Source organism: Leuciscus leuciscus, assembly GCF_965113295.1.
Source record: "Leuciscus leuciscus genome assembly, chromosome: 6".
NCBI lineage: Eukaryota > Metazoa > Chordata > Actinopteri > Cypriniformes > Leuciscidae > Leuciscus > Leuciscus leuciscus.
In genome coordinates this window covers 7335422-7357039 of record NC_138730.1, presented here as the reverse complement: position 1 = coordinate 7357039, position 21618 = coordinate 7335422, and the positions used below count along the sequence as shown (strand labels likewise).

General features: G+C 37.9%; 1 protein-coding gene across 3 annotated transcripts in view; it reads right to left on the bottom strand.

The window, feature by feature from the left end:
* The window catches only part of LOC309501914 (zinc finger protein 521), a 93410-nt gene extending 72380 nt beyond the window's left edge, over positions 1 to 21030 (bottom strand). For 2 of the 3 annotated variants that reach the window (XM_082174179.1, XM_082174181.1), the window contains exons 1-2: positions 20393 to 20885; positions 2237 to 2395 (exon numbers count right to left, since the gene is read on the bottom strand). In XM_082174179.1, coding sequence (XP_082030305.1) covers positions 2237 to 2395; positions 20393 to 20432 — 199 coding nt within the window. In that variant the 5' untranslated portion in view covers positions 20433 to 20885. The other variant, XM_082174180.1, reaches the window with a different exon arrangement.
* Between the last annotated feature and the right edge of the window lie 588 nt (positions 21031 to 21618).

Below are 21618 nucleotides of genomic sequence, written 5' to 3'. Positions count from 1 at the left end.
GTTCAGTCTGTGTGTAAACAGGTCCATTAGCAATTAAAGAAAAAACAGAACATGGTCAGGTCAAAGTGTCGGAATAATGTCTGGTAACAGAAATCCGAATAATGTAATTTTTTAATAAATTTTACTGGTAGTCACTGTATGAAGAATTTATGGGTATAATATGTCACAGTATACTTTATTTTGCTATCCTCACTTACATAAATGAACTATAATGTCCTGCACACACTAGTAAAAAAATATATATATTAAAAATGATATCTGGTGTCTGAATATTTTTTTGTTTGACTGTATATACTCCCTGAGATATGAGGAATGCAACAAATATTGTATTGTATTTTTTCCGGGCCTGTAATACCTGGAGAAAGCTGTTCGTTAGCATTTGTAATCATCTCACCTGGCTCCGGCCTTCCCAGAAATACACAACCTGCTTGCTTCCATCTGTTCTCATGGGCGATCAGGTTTGAGCCAATCACCTGAGCCACTGACGTCATGTGTCTGATAACCAACAGCCGCAGCTAAATGACATCATGACAGTGCCGATTGGCTGACAGTAGCACCAGAACGAGCTCAGTCTCAAGACCTCCACTAGTCCTCACAGGAGAAAGAAGTTTTTTTGCCCATGAATGAATGGTGTAGTCACTGCATGTATTGTGCTAGCTGCGCTAACTAAACCAGCTAACCAGCCAAACCTTGACCTCTTGATAAAACCTCTTGCTAGGAAAAATATTTGTTGTTTAACACATAATAATTAATTCAATTACACTGTGCCAGTCCTGACATATGAGTCCCATATATATAGTGTTAACTCAGATGGAGACTAAAGGGTTCCTGATGGTTTCACACTTAATTCTTCACTTTAATTCTTAATTATTTTGCAGTTAACATGTGTCTTTTCTTCTCCACCTGTTTTTGTCTGACCCTGCTGACCCAATGAGCATTTCACTGTCCAATGGTCATGCAATTTCTAGTATTGCATTAGTATTGCATCCTTCTCATGGGCATTTAATAATTTTTGACTTTTCAGTCTGAGTTAAATCTCTTTTTTGGCTTATTTTATCTGTAAAAGAAAACGTGCCTAATAATTCTGCACACCTGAAAATAAGGCATTTTTCATTTCCAGCCTTCTAGAACAAGTTTATATCACTTATAAATGATTAAATACAAAATGAATAATAGTTATTAAGACTAATGTGGTTTGAAATTGGTAAAATGTGCCTGGATAACGTGGCTAATAATTCTGCACACACTTGTATACTACCGACACTGTAACAACACAAAGCGGGTTGAAAATCGGCGAAGTTACACTGTAAAGTTTGCATGGCTTACAGTAAATCAGGCTTATTATGAAGCTTAATGACTGTTCAAGCCTTTTCTGCTGAATTTAATCTGTGAAAATGTTATAAAAATGGTGAATGCAAGCCCCTCATTGCGGCACGGCTGTACTATCAGACCCATCTGAAGCAAAAACGTATTTAATCGTTCACACTGAGTTACGTCTAAACTGGTTTTCAGATACGCAACGTTCCCAAATGACTACTACATTCTTCTCTTTGACCTCCACAGGGAACTCATTTAAACCACCATCTCAAGTATTGAACAATTAAGACGTATTTGTCGGAGACACAGGGATTTTTAATGAGGGGCCGCTCTGAAGTCGCTGATCAAATACAGCCAAATCAATTATGTAGAAGTACTGACTTATAGAAACCTAATCTCCAACCTAGAGAAAAAGCAGTAATAATGAAGCAACATCGGCTGCATCTGAACATGGCAGACACGAGTCAGTCCTGAGTGTCATCTACAACAGTGTTTAACTCAATCATGTACACTTTCCTGTTTCTTTTTTGAATGGATCTACAACTAATGCCTACACATGGGCTCAATGCACAAATGTCAAGGTGTTTCTCAATGAATCAGCATTCAAATTATAAAACAGAAAGATATTTGTATGTTTAGCTACGCACAAACACTATTAGCTAGCGAAGTCAATGTTTCAAAGAAATTCTGACCATTTTAAAGCAAGCTAGAGGTGATCTGAGTGTGGTTCACAATGCAGTTCACTTACAACCCACATTCTGAAGGAGCTTGTGCAATTAATTTGTACCTTTGTGCAGTTCCAAACATTTTTGTCTGTTATCCCTTTCTCTTATCATTATTATTAGCTATTATTAGCCATTGTAAAGAGCCTAAAGTGATGGTGTGTCTAATTTAAAGATGTCCTGTGGTCCTTGTTTACCTGTGAGGTGGCACTGATGAGTCTTGTGTGGCGTGAGAGTGCTCAGTTGCTCAAACACCTGCTCTTCCTCCTCCTCTTCCTCCTCCTCGGGACAGATCTGGCTCCTCAGATGGTCATCTCCTTCATCCTTCGACTCAATCTCAGCAACAGCGTCTGGATCTGAGAGATCAAGCACACCAGAGACGGTCATCAATGGTGACCCCTAGCTTAAGATCTCTTCTCACATTATTCCAGAAGACAAGTAGAGATTCTCAGAGATAATAGAGATCTTTTTGCTCAAGCAGTAATTGTATTGATCATTTGCGTTACTTTTTATTAGCAAAAAAACAACAACATTGATTTCTTTTTCAGTAGGACCAGGGTGGGAAATTAACACTTGCCGCCAGGCAATTGAAGGTAACTTTATCTACCAGAAACACTGTGGCAGACAAATTGTCATGGATTGGCCTTTGACAACAACAATGCATTCTTGTTAAAGTAATGGACGTAATGCATTGAGGAAGAGGTGTTCACAAAGCTGGTGTTTGATTGGCTGCCATTAGATTTAAGCTCTACGAGCATGGTTGGAAACTCTGCAGGACGTGGTCCCCTATTGAACAGACCATATAGATTACTTAAGACATAATGTACTATCAACTGCAAAATAAACAAGAGTGATCAGGACCCTGATGCGAATATCCCCGTTCCTCGACATTATTCTGTGATTACTTATTGTGCTCAAGGAACTTCAATGTACGTACCTATTTCAAGTACCTCAAAGCGTCGTCTATAATGGAGAAACCACTGACTGTTCTCAGATGAACTTATGGGCTCCATTTTGGCCTCAGAGAACTGCTCATTTTAGAAAAATTGCCTGGCATGTGGGAATCTTAGGAACACAAATTGCACAGTCTAGCATCAGCCAGTAAATGGCTGCCAAACAGATTTGCCCGGTCACTCACAGCAGGTCGAACTTACTAGTTTTGATATGGAAGGAAAATAAGGACAAATGTATTTGAAACAAACAAAAAAAGCTTGTTTGCATGTATTTAAATGCATTGTATTATCATTGCTTGCATTTTTAGGGGCTGAAATTCAACATGGTTGTACATTTAAGCTGTGAATATTTAAATTCAAAACATTTCACACACACTTTCATTAAGTATATATTCAATAATCCCTGCCTATTTAAAAATACCACCTATAATTGAAAATGTTCGGTCCATTTTATTTTGCTTTTCAGGGGTTGGACAGAAAATTCAACGTTGCACATCCTGGAAATGCAGGACTAGCAGAAGGGTATCGATTCATAATCTCCACCTGCTGTAAGTCAGCCTCACCAGCAGGAGGTGAAGACTCGATGAAGACCAGAGCAACGGGAGACGAGAGACAGTCATTCATTCACAAAATCAGATTTGCAGAAATTGAGTGAAAAGCGGCAAATATTAAGTATGATTATAATCGCCAGGATATATGCGGAAAAGCTGTGTTTACGTTTAATTCAACATCTTTATGGTTACTTTCCCCTTGTAGGCTATATGTATGCACTAGCGCAAAGGAGATTATAAAGTTATCTCTCTCGATTGCTTAGATTCCTTGACTTTATACCATGGCATCTACAATGTTATGCTGTAATACTGGGGTTTCCCTCATACATCATACTCCAGGATTCCCCAGCGATTCCCCAGCGATGCTTAATGTGAAAAACGCTTAAACGTACAATATGTAATTTTTTCGCCGCTAGGGGTCGCTAACCTCTTACAATAACAAAGGCGTAGTTTGATGACGCAATATTTGCTAAGAATTATGGATCTTGTCGCCAACGTCAAGCCAACCGATCTAATAATGTTTGTGGATAAGTAAATACATCGATGTTTTTATCATGACTGTGATATGAAGCAGGTCGGCATTGCTAAGAGACAGCTATCAGCTCCACACGCGACGCGAGTCCCGCGGATATAAAAGGAATATGGACATTTCATTCTACCGAACTACACGCAAGTGCAGAATTACTACTCACAGGTCAGTATGTGTTAGTTTGTCTGTATGAGACTAGCAGTGAGCTAGAGCAACATTAGAATAACATACAGATCATATTCTAACATTTTATCATTGTTGAACTATATAACATTGATTAGTTTTATGTAAATGTGCTCACCTGTTTAATAAAGTACATGTAGGAGCGGTCGAAGTCTCGGACGTGGAGCTCTCGGCATCTCGAAAACAGCTTTTTATATTTATGGGAAAACTGCAGATCTGATAGATAATATCCAGCGTGGTGTGTGTTTTGAAACCAGTGAAAATTGGAGGTTAGTGAAAAACCGCTACTACTGAGGAAATAAAAAAAAATAAAAAAACCTGTATTTTTAAAATAATTAAACACCATGTGGTCAAAGTTAGTACTGTGGCTTTATGTATGGTCGCATGTATCATTATATTTTTTAACAATTTACCAAAATCAAGCTCAAAATGAGTTACGAGGTTTTTCACCAGTGAATGTCGGAGATTTGTGCTTCATCAGTCATTAACCGTAGCTATGAGGGTTTTTCCTGTCTTTGGCCAAAATCATATAATCTTATAACTAATGAAAGATGAAGTGCAGGATGCATTGGCTATGACTAGACGGCAAATACCAGACTTATAGTAGAATCTCTTCTCTGCTCCTCAAACACATAAAACATTAGTCGTTACAAACATTGTGTTTTTTGAGTAAAGACAATGCTGTATTTATTAAAAAACACAGTTCTTTATTTACACTTGCACTGCAAAGACGCAGAGACGGTACAAAATGTTTTTTCGGACAGTTTGCGGATCCGCTGGAGTCACGAGGTTTAGTCACAACCTCTTAAAGTTATATTTAAGTTCTTGAGTAAAGTATAGGCAAAAATCATTTAGAAAAAGTTTTCATAATGGTAAAAGTAAAATACTGATTCAGCTCAGAAAGAAGCAATGGTTTTGTTTTGTTTTTTAAGCCCTGATCTACATTAGATTCAATGGTTCTTTTCTACTATTGGTTCCCAGATGTGACATTCTCCACCAGACCTAATAAAACCAGAGTCTATTCTCCAAATATGTGGCATGATCTAATGGATCATTGTGTCAAAGTACAACTAAGAACAAAGAAGTAACATGTGGTGTGATTTCAGCTGTAGACTTCTTGAGAGATGGTGTTTAATTTTGCATTTACTTCCTCATAAGACAGCTGTTACCTACTCTAAACCAACATCCAGAAGGAGGAAAGACAAGTATTTCTGCAGACATCTCATCAGGTTTTCTTTGCAAACTGGATAATTTATATACATATTTATATAGTTAAAAAAATTAATAAAAAAACAATAATAATTATATTAGTGTGAGATTTAAAGGGTTCAAATACTAAATAAAGACCGGTATTTGGATTTGTTTATTACATAAAGCAATCATTTGGATTCTGCAAAATTTGGATTACAGCAAAATAAAATGGATTACTTTTACAGTCATTTTATGCTTTATTTTTTAAAAAACGGCTTTCAGAAAACTGCTGTGTCCCACGGCAAACAAAATACGTGATAAATAATGATTACAGAAATTCAGTTATAATTTTAAGATTTTAAAGGGTTTTCAAAATATGTAATGCTTTGAAACCAGAAGTCAACCGTTTAGTCCCATGAATAAAATATTCATAGATTTGTAAACATTTCTGCATCTGTAAAGTTGTTCATATGTAAATGATTGACAATTTAGATGGCGTCATACATCAATATTGTACGTTTTAGTGTGCAAGTATAATGCAAGCAAGTGGAAGTAAATGTGCATGTGGTAGAACCATATTTTATGTAAAATACATACAAATACTCATGTGATCACGTTGCATCATCATAATAAGGAAGTTTATACTACATAACAGTTCATTTCGAGCATAAGCGATCCGTGAATGAACTCACTGAGAGATGAGCTGCACCTATAGCTGTTATTTTGAGATTGAACATTAACAATCCTTGTGCGAGTGAATTCTCCGGAGATGCTGCCATGGATGTGCACTGCAGTGAGACAGATCAATAACCCAGCTCTGGAGGATTTGACCGCTCTCCTGGAATACACACGAGCCGCCACACAAAGCACAGTAGAAAGAGAGCATTACTGAACAGCTCAGGAAAACATCATAAAGTATTTAAACAATCTCCTTGGTTCTCCTTGTATAGCATGCCATAAAGTCTCACTCTGAAACCTTCATTGTTTCTAAAGCACAGCACTGTCTCACACCTGACACTGTCCTGTTCTGACCATAGGAGAAACTGTTGACGGTCACTGGTAATGCCATTTATTCTACCACTAATAAACAAGGGGCCCCAAAGCAGAGCAAAATATAAACTGCAAATATATATTCCTAAGAAATAGCCTATGTGTGAACAGACAGATCTTGAAAAGTGCATGCAGCTTTATCAATACAGCAAAGGCCATGAATCGAAGTGATTTCTCTTTTCACTCCTTTCTCTAATTCCTCCAGCAGCAAGAGTTCATTCTGTATATCAGTCTTCTTTCTCTCCAACACACACACACACACACACACACACACACACACACACACACACACACACACACACACACACACACACACAGTCTAATGCACTCCTCGACTCATATTCTCGTCCAAAGAACAGCAAGGGCCAGAGCAGTAAAAAATACAGTTTTATAAGAGTAAGATAGAGAGACAGCGAGAGAAATGGTAGTAATGAGACGGCTGAAGACACTGATCCCAGCAGCTCGACATACAGCAGCGTTACTTTACAGTTCACACATACACTGTTGCTTATTGCACATTATCACCAGACTCCATGTACGCTTTGCATTTTTCCTCAGTCAGCTCAATGGCATCTGGTGCAGCACCGGAGGACTTGTTCTCCCAATGCTAGGATGACTAGAGGAAATAACTTTTTTCACACTAGTTTTTTTTATATGTAAGTTTCCACAGATGACATGAACAACATCCATTGCTCGACTGTCACGTATAAGATAAAGCATGTGACCTGATGGAGCAGAATCAGGTCATGGATTACGATATTGCACAGCAACTGAACATTAATGAATACTTTTTTTGTGAGAAGAATGGCATACTTTACTTTTCTATCCATAATTTATCTGTTTTGTTCATTTATGAAGACACATAACACTGTGTAGAGCCAGTTAATGATGCTGCCGTCTCCCTCCGTAATTTACTTCTGTTGGTTTCTTTACTTTGATAACATTTCCATCGCTCTGGTTGTAAATGTGAGGGAAAACATGGCATTACAGAAAGTTTCACACATCAGGACAGCAATAATAACATAACTGTTTTTAAAGTCAGCATGAAACGAAAGTTGTGATAGTCTTTTCTTCCCTATTTTGATGTTTATCTGAGTAAATTGTAGGGCGGGGCTTGATTTTGACATGAAGAATTGATTGGATGGTTGTGGTTTGCTATTGGCTGATCTCATGTGATTGACAGGTTGCCCCGCCCTCATCATCAGAGAAGAGATGCTGCAAGAGGGAGGGGAAGTTATTCTGATTCAAGATTACCAGGAACATGAATTTAACAAAATATTTGTGCGTGGATAAATCTTTTAGAATAAACACTGCAATATTTCATAAAATCAAGAATTGTCCAATTTGATTTCATGGTGACTTTAAACTTACGTGTACGCAAGTACGTACGCACTATCCATGTTAAACTGTACTAACATACAAACTGTATATACAAATCTCCAGAGAGGACGACACATTAAAAAGCATGTCATGTAGGGAAACTTTGATTAATTTTTTCATAAACATCAAAAATATAATTAATCTACAATTCTAATAGCTTAAGCCCAAAGTTACTTATTTCTGTAAATGTCTCCTTTTTTGTTGACACTTACAGTTCTGCTCATAAGTTTATATTTGCACCTTGCCTTAATCATTTTAACAAAATTACAGGGATCATAATGGCAACACAATGCATGAAGAGCTAGGGGGTGTAAACTTTTGCAACATTTGTTGATTTGTGTAAATTCAGTTATTGTTTTGTCTTGTGGACAACACAGTATGTAAACATCTGTGAAACAGCTTATTCAGGACAGTACTAAACAAAATAGCATGACATTTTTATGATCCCTCTTATTTCGTTAAAATTATTAGCATGCATTTTCTGCAAGGGGCATGTGAACGTGAGGTCAGAACGGTTTTCTAAATCTCTCAGATGAGAGTGAATGTTTGAAAGAAACAACTCTCAAACATGAAATATCAGTTTGGCCATTTTTGGCCTGAAATATCAGACGCCTTCATCGCCCGTTGTATTTATGTCTTCACATCAGCACTACATGGCTCGCTAACGGTTGACAGGCTCCAGGTACCATCATCCATATGAGCTTTAAAATAAACACACATGAGAGCTGACCTTTACATGAGACAAATGAAGCAGCAGATCCGCTGGACTCAGTCATGACCTGAATACTGCTCAGCGCCGCTGAACGCCACACACATGACAGGAGGCATTCATCTACTCAAGCACCACACCTCACATCCATATGCCAGCACAAAGAGCTCTGCTGCACCACCATGTGCAAATCAGATTCACAAATACATTATCCATCTGGGTTGGCTTTCATAGCACACATATACAAAGAAAAAATAAGAGCAGGGACACATTAAGCCATAATGTGTCCTCATAATGGATATTTGAAAAGTGATGGTGATCTCTGGGAGAAGCGCTGGCATCTTATATATAAACTTTACGAGCTGAATTCATTACATTAAAATTCAGTAAAATGCTGATACATTTAACAACTGCTACTGCTAGCTTCATTCTTGCATTTTCAACTGAAAAAGTCAAAAAACACATGGACACTTCAAAAAAGTGTAAATGTCAGTTAAGTTGTTAAAAAAATGTAAACAGAACTAATGAGAAAGGGGGAAAAAACACTCACTGTGTCACTATTATCAGTTTGTTTTCATTAGTCACGTTTTCCTTTGTTCAGTTTTCCCGCCACTCCTTTGTTACCATGCTCACCATTATTAGTTCATTTGTACCAGCTGTGTTCTATTAATCATCTCGTTTGAGTATGTTACTTAAAGTTGTGCCCTTGCCTTAATTCCCTGTCTGATCTCACCCTTACGTTAAGTTGTGTTTGCTATCGCCTGTCTGCCTACCTAGGGTATTAAGGTGAAACGTTGAGTGTACTAAACTTGATCTGTCTCATCTTCCTGCCTGAAACACAACATAACACACTGTTCTTGTAGCTTTAATCTATATAATTTAATCTAAAGTGAATGTACTTCGAACATTACAGTGTTTTTTTGTCTATTGCTTCCAATTTGTTTTTTGTTTTCTTCTTCATTTTCTTATTTACTTGTCTTTATTGAAGCAAAGTGTATTTAATTGAAAAATGTTAAAAGGCTCTTTATAATTATTAATTTAATTATTAATTATTTTTAGTTAAGTTAAATGGAGTGTGTTTAACAGCAAATACATTTTTGCTGTGGTATTATGAAATTTCACTGTAATTGGTACAGACTACTGAAATTTGGTAGATATGACTATATGGAACACATTCACTCTAATCTTGCATTCTGTTTAAGATAAATAAAATGAAAACTGGGATAAAGAGAGATCTTTGAGGAATAAATTAGTTTACTCCACACTCAAGAAGCTACACTTGAACATTCACTACTAGGCTTATACACCATTTCAAATCTCTGTTCTCGCCATCTCCAAAAAAGCCAAGCCAATGTTGATTCTTGTTTTATTATGAGCTCTGTCACATTTCTCTTTTCTCCAGCAGACTCTCCTCTGTTTGGAGTTTGTTTAAGCCTAAAAAGGGAAAAACCATAAAGCGACATTGGAACATTTATTTATTGCTATGTTTCTTTAGCATTTGAGTAAGAAAATGCCATAATTGTAGACCGGCAGGACCGAGTTTGGACACCCATGACCTAGAATAAGACCGCTTTGTGAGAGAAATGTTATAAAAATGTCACGTTTCTTGACCTTAAACAACTATACAGCAACAGTGGAGTGTGTGTTATCTGCACTATTAGCATTTAAAACAGCACAATTCTTTTAACCAGCAATTGGGTTACTGACTATTTGGCCTTAAATGTAACCATATGGTTTCCTTATATTGCTTTGAAGTGTTACGGAAGTTCTTCGACAGTTAAACCTTTACATAAACTTTTCCCCGACAGCCGCTTACCTTTACATCAGCTGATTTAGATTTTTATTTTATTCTACTTTTCTACTTTATATCAAACCTCCATCTGTATGTAAATCACTCACCACATATATTTTACAAATACACAGAGTTTTCAATGCTGAAAGAACAGAATAAAGCATTACAGTTTAAAATAGCAGTCTGCCTGTGGCTCTGCTGCTCTTCTGTCACAGAGAACGAGAATTTGACTATTAGCTGATGTCCTTTAAAGCCCATAGCAGAAAGCAGAAAAATCCATATTTGTTGACCATTAATATTGATGAGGACGCAACCCCCTCTGGTGCTTCCCCAATGTCTATGATGGTTACAGTATTTTGGTTTGATATGATTTCTAAAAACAAATTCTTAATTTTTTTTGTACACATGGCAACTTTCCAGCGAATATGTAACCTACACTAAAAGACCTAAAACAACTTCTTTAAATGCCAATAAAGTGCTTTTTACAGGTACCAATGTCTTCCATCCACAGAGTTTGTGCTGCAAAATGTGTCTGCCACTTCATTACAACCTCATTCTCTACCCATTAAACAGAAAATGTTCCTCCTGTATGCCAGGTGTACAGAACTAAATGGATTTTATGAGCAGGAGGAGAACAAAGACTCCCACCTGCTTCATGAGAAATGAAGCTTTCTGCGAGGAGACTTCAGCTCTACCCCTGCGGTCTCCATTATACCTCCACTATCTGCACTTTCATTCCCTGGCACAGAGGAACGGGACGCCTGACGGGACCTCCCCGCTGCTCGCTGGCACTGACTGACAGTGCAGAACAAAAAGTCCTCCATTACACACAATAGAAAGCAAAAGGAAGGCTTTCTGGTCAAGCACAAAGATGCATCAAACATCAGCCAAATGATCCAAAACCAAGATCATCTAAATGCAAAAATATAATTTAACTGAGTCGCCAGTGGAGATGTACTGAAGAGTCTGGCAGTGTATTTCAGACCGACAGACTGGAGAGCTGATGGAATTATATTCATGCTCTTTGGCTCAGTCTTATGCATTCCTGATCTTTAAGTATTAAAGGCAGGGTAGGCGATTTGTTCCAGTGATTGTTTTGTTATACTGGTTCAAAGTCTCCTCACACCCTGAGAGCAATCACTAAGTTAAGTGGTCTAAAAGTATTTATATGTGTATATATATATTGTCTGTGGAAGGCGTAGGACCATAAAACGTTCATCCAGTCATTGCATACAAATGCAACGATACGATGCCTACCTGCCTGTCGATATGTATTTCCGTACCTCCGCGCACCTGCTCGCGCACACATCACACTCATGAGAGCGTGTTTCATGCGAATTAGACAGACGTTAGTCACAGAGTACCGCAAACGAAACAGCAGCCGCCTTTTACAGTTCCTCCTCACCCAAAACAACCAGCTTATGCTGCTTTCACGATATAACCACTGTAATCAGGAAGAGATGGAAACCCGTGACGTTATACTCAGAGCGGTTGTGACTCAGATTTATTCGTTTCTATGTCCACACTATCAACGCTGAAATGAATCTGCTGCAGTCAGGTGGTACAGGTCACTGCTCTTTAAGTTGTTTGTTCATTTTTATTGTAATGTTATGTGCTTTGAGACTTGAGGTAGTTTAACGCTGTCTCTCGTCTTGTGACTCTTTGCAGACTCTACTGTACACGTTCATGTGTTTTGGAGACGCTCTTGAAGGGGGTTGATTCTGGAATGCACTGCTGCTTCAATGTATATGTAAGGAGTGATTATAATCAAGGTATTAATCAATATGTTTCCTTCTAAATATCAAATGAGTTGAATGACTTATCTGGAGATTTTACTTTGTTATAGAAGTTACCAGTGTGATTACTGAAATGTTATTTTCATGTATTCTTTAATGTCTGTATTTGATATCTGAATGCAGTAACAGTGCTTGCTCATATAGCCCTGCTTCCAGAAATGAAACAGGGATTTGTTTTGTGTTTGAGAAAGGTCTTCAACGTGTTAAAACATATAGAGGTCATTGAAGCCAATAGTTTAAGGGACCATTTCTTTGTTAAAGCCTTACTTTCCTGTCAGACTGAAGTGTAGCTCTCCTTGAGAGAAAGAATGCATTATCTTGATGTTTTGACAGGACTCTCCTGTTTATAGTTAGAGCCTGGCCAAATCCAACCTTGGAAAAGCTGTGTCAGTGTGTGTGTTAGTCTTCTTGGTTACAGGTTAAGGAACAAGCGGCATTATTGGAGACTGACTGAGTTGTTGTTCAGGACAGGCTGGCGCCCAGTGACCCAAATCTGCGACCTGGAAGGTCACGACGTGCCTGACTTCAGGGTCTGAGTGTCAGCCGCATAATCAATGGAGATATGCTTCAGTCTATCTGTATATGTGTGGAAAATGACTATGTTTATCTATTTCTTAGCCAATCAGAAACTGCAACCTGAAGCAAGGACGTAGCTTAGACCTCGGTGAAGGGTATAACTGCTGTGATCTTTGTGTGTGAGTCTTGAAGCTGAACTTCTGCTGATGAAACTGCAAACTCTATTCAGTAAAACTTTTGGCTACTATATTTTTAAGTTACCGGCCCTTTAGAACTTCTACTAGCCAAAAGAAAAAATGAAAAAGAAATTAACCAGACACATTAAACATGTCACAGCTTGCATGTATATATATTTCATTTCATAAATTTTTGGATTTCATACATTCATTTCTTATTTAAACAAAATCCTGTCATCGAGCAATCTCCAGCTTCCTCTTTCATCCTCATCACCAAAAAATGTGTTTTAGGTGGACAGATCAATATAGTACAAAGAACACCAAAAAAATTTAGAATGTTGGAAAATAACAGTCTTTTCTGTTCACCAAACGAATATTCGCAGATTCTGCGCAATACGCTGTATTTAAAGTGTAACTAAACCCTAAATCAACTTTTTTTAGTTAATGATCTGTAAGAATGGGGCTTTATTAGTGCTGTTCATTGATTCGAGTAACTTTTTTGACATTTGGGTATAAAGTGTTTTAATTCTACAATATATGGTGTAAAAACGTCGGAGTGCTGCCCTCTTCAGGTTGAACGGTGGCTACTGCAGTTGAATTTTCCTATTGGATGTTAGCAGTACTACGTGACGTAAGCGGTACTGCGTGACGTAAGCAGGTTCCAGCTCACCACGCCCCTGGTACGAGCTCACCACGCCCTTGGTATGAGCTAGCATAGATTTATCTGTATTTAGTACAGTGGGCAGGAGGGTACGTAGGTGTAGTGTTGCTGGATGCACTGGACTGCATAGCTTTCCAGCAGACTTGGAAATTAGGCGCCAGTGGTTGCATGCACTTGGCCTGGAAGACCGTGAGTGTGAAACCTGTACTTCATGCGGAATTGCTTTTCCAACGCAATAGAGGTGGAAATGGGCTTCTCCACACACCTCGCGCTGAAAAGCTCCTCCTGCATGGACTCCACCGCAGCGGCGTCTTGATGTGAGTGATCATATATATTTGAATCACAATTTATGGTTAGGCTAAAGTTAATCATCTGGGGTCGACAAACGCGCCAGCGCATTTTGCTGGATTTTTTCACATAGCGGCAAAATATGAAAAAGCCTATAGAGAGCGCGCGCTATTGACATCAACTCGATAAAACTCATCAGATGCATGTACTTTACGTCGTCTCGCGACCCTGTGAGTCACTCTCCATTTTAGAGAGTCTGACAGCAGGTCTCAGGTGCACGCCCCCCCGCTCACGGTTCGTCCCCTCTATCTCCGCTGGGCTCTGCCCACTTTTCTAGCATTTTTCAAATATTGCCAGTGGGTGGAGTCAGGCTCTGATCAGGGGTTTAGTTACCCTTTAATAGATCACGATGACTCACGAGTTGAGTATTTGCGCTAAATCTGCGCAGATTTGGCTTACACAGACTTCCCCAGCAAAGTGAGTAAACATAATAACACGCCAAATTGGTGACTGATTTGACAGCATTACCCACCACAGTTGATTTTTACCCACATTTAGTGGGTTGGCTGGTGTTCATTTCAAACCCTGGACACGGTACTTCCTTGAAAATAAATTCCAGCACAGCGCAACATTAACCAATGAAATAACTCTTCACAATAGATACTGCTTTACAATCAACTCTGTTAAAGAGATACATATGGCAATTTATTTGTTCAATAAAACACCTTACTCGCCAGTTGAGTAATAAAAACACCATTATCTCTGCGTCGCTTTTACAACATTTCAATCCTCTCCATCTCTGAAAAGCCGAGCTAATGTTGATTCTTGTTTTATTACGAGCTCTGTCTCATTCTCTTTTCTCCAGCAGACTCTCCTCTGTTCGGCGTTTGTTTTAAACGAGTGATTCTCCGGAGGTTGGAGATTTAGCGGCTCCATGTCAACCTTTCTCACTCATTCTGACAACTAACCTCTGCCATTCATAGTGAACCTCTGTCAGTTACATAGTGTACCTTTAAAATGTAAATTTCTCCTAAATGTGAACACTATTTTATCCATGTAAGAAAGTGACGAACTACTCCTTTCTGCCCAGACTGTGACAAAACCTTCTAGACCTGACCCATGTAAACCCAGCAGCACAAACTGTGTTATAAAATGACAGGGAAAATCCAGCAGTTTATCATTACTTCTAGAGGTGTAATGAGGCTTTTATGTTCTCACACTGACTCTTCACATGACTAACACCTGACAGCTTCGGGGTATTGCACGAAAATGCAGTGTAAAACCATAAGTAATTATTCATTTGTACTAGAATACATTTTTTAAATAATGATCTCTCCTTATAGACATATTGGCTACGGTCAGTTTTGGGGATTTACAACATTTACTACCAGGTGTGAGTCTCGAAATGTCCTGTTCAAACAGCAAATTACAGTAGCGTCTCGAATACTGTCTGTATGAATGTGCAACATGAGTCAAGCATGTGTTCTCTTACTAGTAACCATAGCGACAGTGACCAAAGTGAGTGGAGTCGTATCACTTTTGACACGACAAGAGTCAAATCGAGCTGCGACTTCATCCGAAACCTTATGAAACCTCCTGAAAATGTACATGTGTGTTTGGTTATAGAACGCGGTTCACTCCCGTAAATTTCTGAACTGTGTGTGAACGTCACTGTATTAAGGACTCGCATACAAGACAACCGTATTTTGCTGCTGTGTAAACATGGTCATTGTTTGAATTTTTATATAGTGGAAAAGATATTGTGCAATAATTATTCTATAGTCGTTTGGCATTCTTATGTTCTACCACAAATGCATTAGGGAAAGTATTTTAAGAATTTAAGAAATTTTTCAGAGATTGACTTTGTGAACAAAACTTTTTTCAAATATAAATAAGCAGTGAAGCAGTCGTTGTTAAAATGTTTTATCTAAGAAATAATAAATGATTACACCAAATTTCTTATGTTATCTTGACAAGAATTTTCTTTAAATAGTTATTTTTTATGATTTTAGGACAGATATTTTTGATTTGTGATGTATTCAAGTCATTGTGTGTGTGAATTGCATTTTTACTGTATTTCTGAATATACTGACCCAACTGTTTTACTTACTTTATACTTACAACGTACTTCTATAAGACTGTGGGGTTAATTCTTTTGATAAAGGAAATAAAATGAGCATTTGCATGAAATGAAAAGAGTCTTCTTGACAAAGTACTGTTCTTAAAATATATATGATCCATAAATGTGTGTGATTTATTTTCACTGAAGGGAGAAAAAAAATACTTCAATATCTTAATCTCATAGTATACATTTTTTAGATTTATAGATGTGTGAGGAGGGTCACGACAGCACAACACAGCTATAAAGCGAGACCATCATCATTTAAAGTTATGAAGTAAAATGTAATCATATTTTCCATATTATTTTACACTGCAAAAGACCATTGAAGTTAAGCAGAAAGTCATTACTCTTAAGACACAACAAGGACAGTGATACCACTGTTTAATGAATTGTTATGCTTCCTAATGATAATGATAATCATCATATTTTAATGTAACATTAAAAGTTAATGAGCACTTCATCACGGACCACTAACAGTAAAACTACATCTATGAACATTCTCCATGTTTGTCAACTGGAATGCCTTCAATACCATTGGCTGTTGTATTATCCAATGGCAAATGGCAAAGAAATGTACACACAATACAAAATTGAAGAATGTAAGTTAGACATGTAATGCTAGTCAGTTTAATCACTGTTCTATATTAATGTGCTGCTTTTGTTGAAGCACACACACACACACACACACACACACACACACACACACACACACACTCGCACACAGAGATGGGAGATTGTGCATACACAAAAAGCATTCCTAGATTATATTTCTTAGCAACAAGGTTTTTGAAGTAATTAAACTCACAGCTTCAATGTTAGTAGAGAGAGATGTTACGGTGAAATGCCATATATGGTATGTATCCTGTTGTGGCGTTGTTGGTGCCGGTTCGCGGGCAGTTCATGATGGAGTATGGAAAATAAAGACGCACATTGACTCAGCTCTTGGGTGTTTATTGCATATCACACAAACACGAGACGCTGCACAGACGCAGGTAATTCACACATGCACCTCGCTCTCTCTCGATAAATGATTAAAATAAACGTTATAACTCAAATAAAAGTAATCGTAGCGCACTATACTTGTCTCTGTGCCAGATTTAAAGAGTACAGAATGTTAGATCTCATGAGTCAAAGCTGACAAAAATAACTGTCAATATAAAAGTCACATTTTGCACTGCAAACATCAATGCCAGCTTTAACTTGTCAGAGTTGGCCAGTAATCATGGTATAAACAGGATAATCCACGGCTAGATGTGCATTACACGACTTTAATGCACTTTGCGTAAGGTGGTTCTTTCTAAAACCGAGTAATACACACCTAGCCGCGGATTATCCCTTGTGTATACAATGCATGCATAAAATAATTGTGAGTGTGTGTGTGTGTGTGTGTGTGTGTGTGTGTGAGAGAGAGAGAGAGAGAGAGAGAGAGAGAGAGAGAGAGAGAGAGAGAGAGAGAGAAAGTGTGTGTGTGTGTGTGTGTGTGTGTGTGTGTGTGTGTAAGAGAGAGAGAGAGAGAAAGTGTGTGTGTGTGTGTGCATGTGAGTAAGCGAGTGTGTCCGTGTGAGTGTGTTTTAGCAAGCGTGTGTGTATGTGTGAGCATGTGTGTATATGTGTGAGCATGTGTGTGTGTGTGTGTGTGTGTGTGTGTGCGTGCGTGTGTGTGAGCGTGTGTGTTCGTGTGTGTGTTCGTGTGTGTGTGTGTGTGTGTGTGTGTGTGTGTGTGTGTGTGTGTGTGTGTGTGTGTGTGTGTGTGTGTGTGTGTGTGTGTGTGTGTGTGTGTGTGTGTGTGTGTGTGTGTGTGTGTGTGTGTGTGTGTGTGTGTGTGTGTGTGTGTGTGTGTGTGTAATGCAGATGGGCAGCTCTGAGTAAATGTCAGCATGAGAGGAGAAAGTGTTTGCATACGAGCGGATGATGTATGTCTTTGGCCTGTGGACATTTATTCTCTTAAGCAATAACGCTGTCACCCTTGTCCAGCACATTATATATTAAAATGGCCTTTTGCAAAAAAAAATTTATATATGAATTCTCTCCCCCAAGATCAAACACACAACTCGTATCGTATTTAATCCACCTTCAGTCTCCATGACAGAAGATTTCACACTCAGTGCCCACTGACCTCCATCACCTCTAGTGCTTAGGCCTACACATTCTCCTCCATCACACACACACACACACACACACACACACTTCACTCATCCAGTGCCAGAGCGTTTACAATGTGAACAGTGTAAGTAAGAAGACTGTACAAGTGTTTCTTTACAGCTCAAACAGCAGAGCATGGCACTAGCAACACCAACACACAGCGTGAAATTACCAAGGAATGAATGTACTGATCAAATATAGATGTTGAAAATGCAAAGTTGTTTTGGATAAAAATCCCTAAATGTGTGTGTATTGCAAAAAGGAAAATAAAATAAAAATCTACTAAATTCAAGTAGCTAATATTCATAAGAATTCATCACTTTATATGATGTGTCTTTAACTACTAGTATTTACTAACATTTAAATTAATCATTTGATACAATGCACTTATTATGTACATACATGTTTTTACATTGTACTATTAAAAAACCAGCATTTAATTACAGCTGTATTGTACCAATATATAAGGCCCCACTTAATATTAGGTGTCTCTAACTAGTTCCATAAAAATATAGAGTACAGTGAACTTATTGTGTTGAAAACACTTGTGCTGTTATTGAGGAGGATTCGGGTCAGGTTAGGACAGGTTTAATGGTATGAGTAGAGTTAAGGGGTAGCAGTATTGACAATATAGTATTGTAATTAATAGATGTCATTACAGAAATGAATTACAGCTGTATTTAGTTACAGAAGTAGATTAACATTTACAGCATAAAAAAAATGTAAACAATATTTGTATAAAATAATTAGGTAACACTTTATTTTACAGTGTCATTGGTACACATGTTACATGTAGTTACTGTAGTAATAACTACAAAGTATACAAAATTGCATGCAACTTACCATAAACCAAACCCTAATCCTAACCCTAAGTACATGTATAGTTAAATATTATTACTCAGTCCTTAAATGTATAAATATACTGTAATACTGACACTTTAAAATAAACTGTAACCAATTATCATTAACTGTTAGCGGGGTAAGATGAGGGAAGAATCCCCTTAAGTACAATGTGCATTTCCTATTAAATTGACTATTTAAATTACATTTAAATAATTAAATTCTATTTAAATTAGTTTTTTTTGGCAATTCAGTTGAAAAACTGAGCCTAACCGATGACAAAGCAGAATCCAGGTCAAAGAGATTCATCTTAAAAGGTGAATTTATTCTGTGAGTTATTTACAAGGATGTGAATATATATATATATACATGTTTAATTGCCTATATGTGAATTAAAGAGATATGTCATAATAGCATCACTGTTAATTCAAATTGATTCATTTCACTCGATGAGCCTATAGATGTTAATGAATAGCGAAGATGAAATGTGCATCTAACTCATGGAATTATTCAATAATAACCCCATGAATTACAATAAGTTTACAATTAAATATAATAACACTAGAAACAAGAAGTAACTCGGGGCCTTCTGTGCAGTTTGGACAATAATAATAATAAAATACTCCACAAATCCCTCATTAACAAATCGACACTAAACTTTGATATTCACCTTAGATCACCATTTCCCAGAGACTATCTTATCATGTTACTCATGTTACCTCATCTTACCCTAGTAGTTAAAGAAACTTGATATAAAGTGGTTCCAAGCATAATGTACCAGCAAGTTTGTTTCTGACTCCTTTGTGGAAATATAACATCTTTATAGTGCTCATTCAAAATGTCAAAATAATTTAATAAAACAGAATACATGTCTGCAATAACAGATATATGGCATAACTATTCTTAAAAAATAAAAATAAAAAATCATTTAAAAAAAAATCTGATTCACCCCATTGTGTGTGATTTAGTTTGCAAGCATAAGTTATTAAATCCATTGCGACATATAAAGAATATCATCATTGGTAAAGTCTCTGGCTTAGTAATTATCAAGTCCATGTTGTAATGGTCAATCGATGAGTCGTGATATTTATCCTACTGGTTATCGCCCACTTTCATGGTAAGCTCCAGTCACGTGATGCGTCACTCCAAACTTGCATGCCAATTTAACATCCATATCATATGTCATCACTTACACATATGCAATGAAACCCACAGACATAAAGCACAGAGCAGAATAGCATTCTACTTTCCGTTGCCAATTCCTTCTGACCTTTGTAAATAGCCGCTCAGATACATTAAGTAGTTCATAACGCAAACCTTTGGCTTTTATAGTTGTTCATGAATCACGCGCATTGAATCGTTTGCGTTCACGCGCGCTGCCTGTGGAAATAACGGTGTTGTATAGCATATGCATATGCCTGACACCCTATTTTCCTTTCTTGAAAGCGCGTTATACAGGAGGAGGTTCACTTACCTTTCAGAGCTCTTGGTTTGGCTTGTTTGCGACGCGACATCCTACAGAAACCCGCTGAAGATCACACATCTAGATCTAGATCTCCAATATGACCATAAAGCTCTTTCAGTCTAACACCAGATTACTGCACACTGAGGTAAAAATCACAGTGCTGTTGGTCAATTCCTGTTGTAGCCTATCTGTTTAAACAGCTGAAGAGTTAAAATGTCATATCCATCTACTAATATCTTACACATGCTTTATTTTATCTGTTATAAGTGCGCACGACAGCCCTCAAACGCGCTGTAAATGATCGGGGAAAAAAACTAATAAAGCGAAAAACGAGTAAAAGAAATAATTATTTCCTCACAATGGCACGAACTAAAGACTAATTGAGGCTGTCAAATTTCTCATTTCATCTGAGAATCAGAACTGAGTCTGTTGTGGGGTTTTTTTAAATAAAAAAAATGAGAGAGAGAGAGTCAGAGAGGAACATGCGAGCTCCCTCCTCATCACCAACCTGCGAGGTCTCGCTCTGCGCTGTCGCTCCGGTAGTCCACATAATAATGGAAAATGGAAGCGAGGCCCCCAAAGCCATGAGGACGGCTCCAGAGGGGGCCCCATCCCCGCGGGGACGCGCCCTGTGCGTAATCACGGAGGAAATCATTGTCAGCCTGCTGCTCTCAAACACTGACAGAGAGGCATGATTAAAATCCGCGGGAAGTCGGCAAGATCTGGCGTGTGGATCCCGGAGTCGCTGGATCCGGAGCCCTGGACTTCTGTCGCGTCTTATGAAGGAGGATTGGTCCCCCTTCTGGTAGACAACACTCAATAGACCTGGCTCTGTGAGAAATGTACATGCAGATGTAGCCATTCAAGTACATAACCATTTTACATATTTCAGCTGAATATTACATTTCAAATCGAATATTAAAGGGTTGTGCCTCCACCCAATGGAGTAGTAGTAGTAGTTTATTGATCCCAGCTAATTTTCCAACTGGGATTAATAAAGTACTACTACTACTACTACTACTGAATGAATGAATATGAATGAATAGTTTTTATTATTGTGTCTTGCATACTACTGTATGCCCAGCCCTAATGGGCTTGTAAGACACCAATATCACCAACAAAAAAAACAGTTGTAAGACAGTAGGCACAACATACATGAACTTATTTAAATAAACAAGTCTGCCGCCGCATCCAGGCTTTACAAACAAAAGTAGCCAATTTAAACACATTAAAAT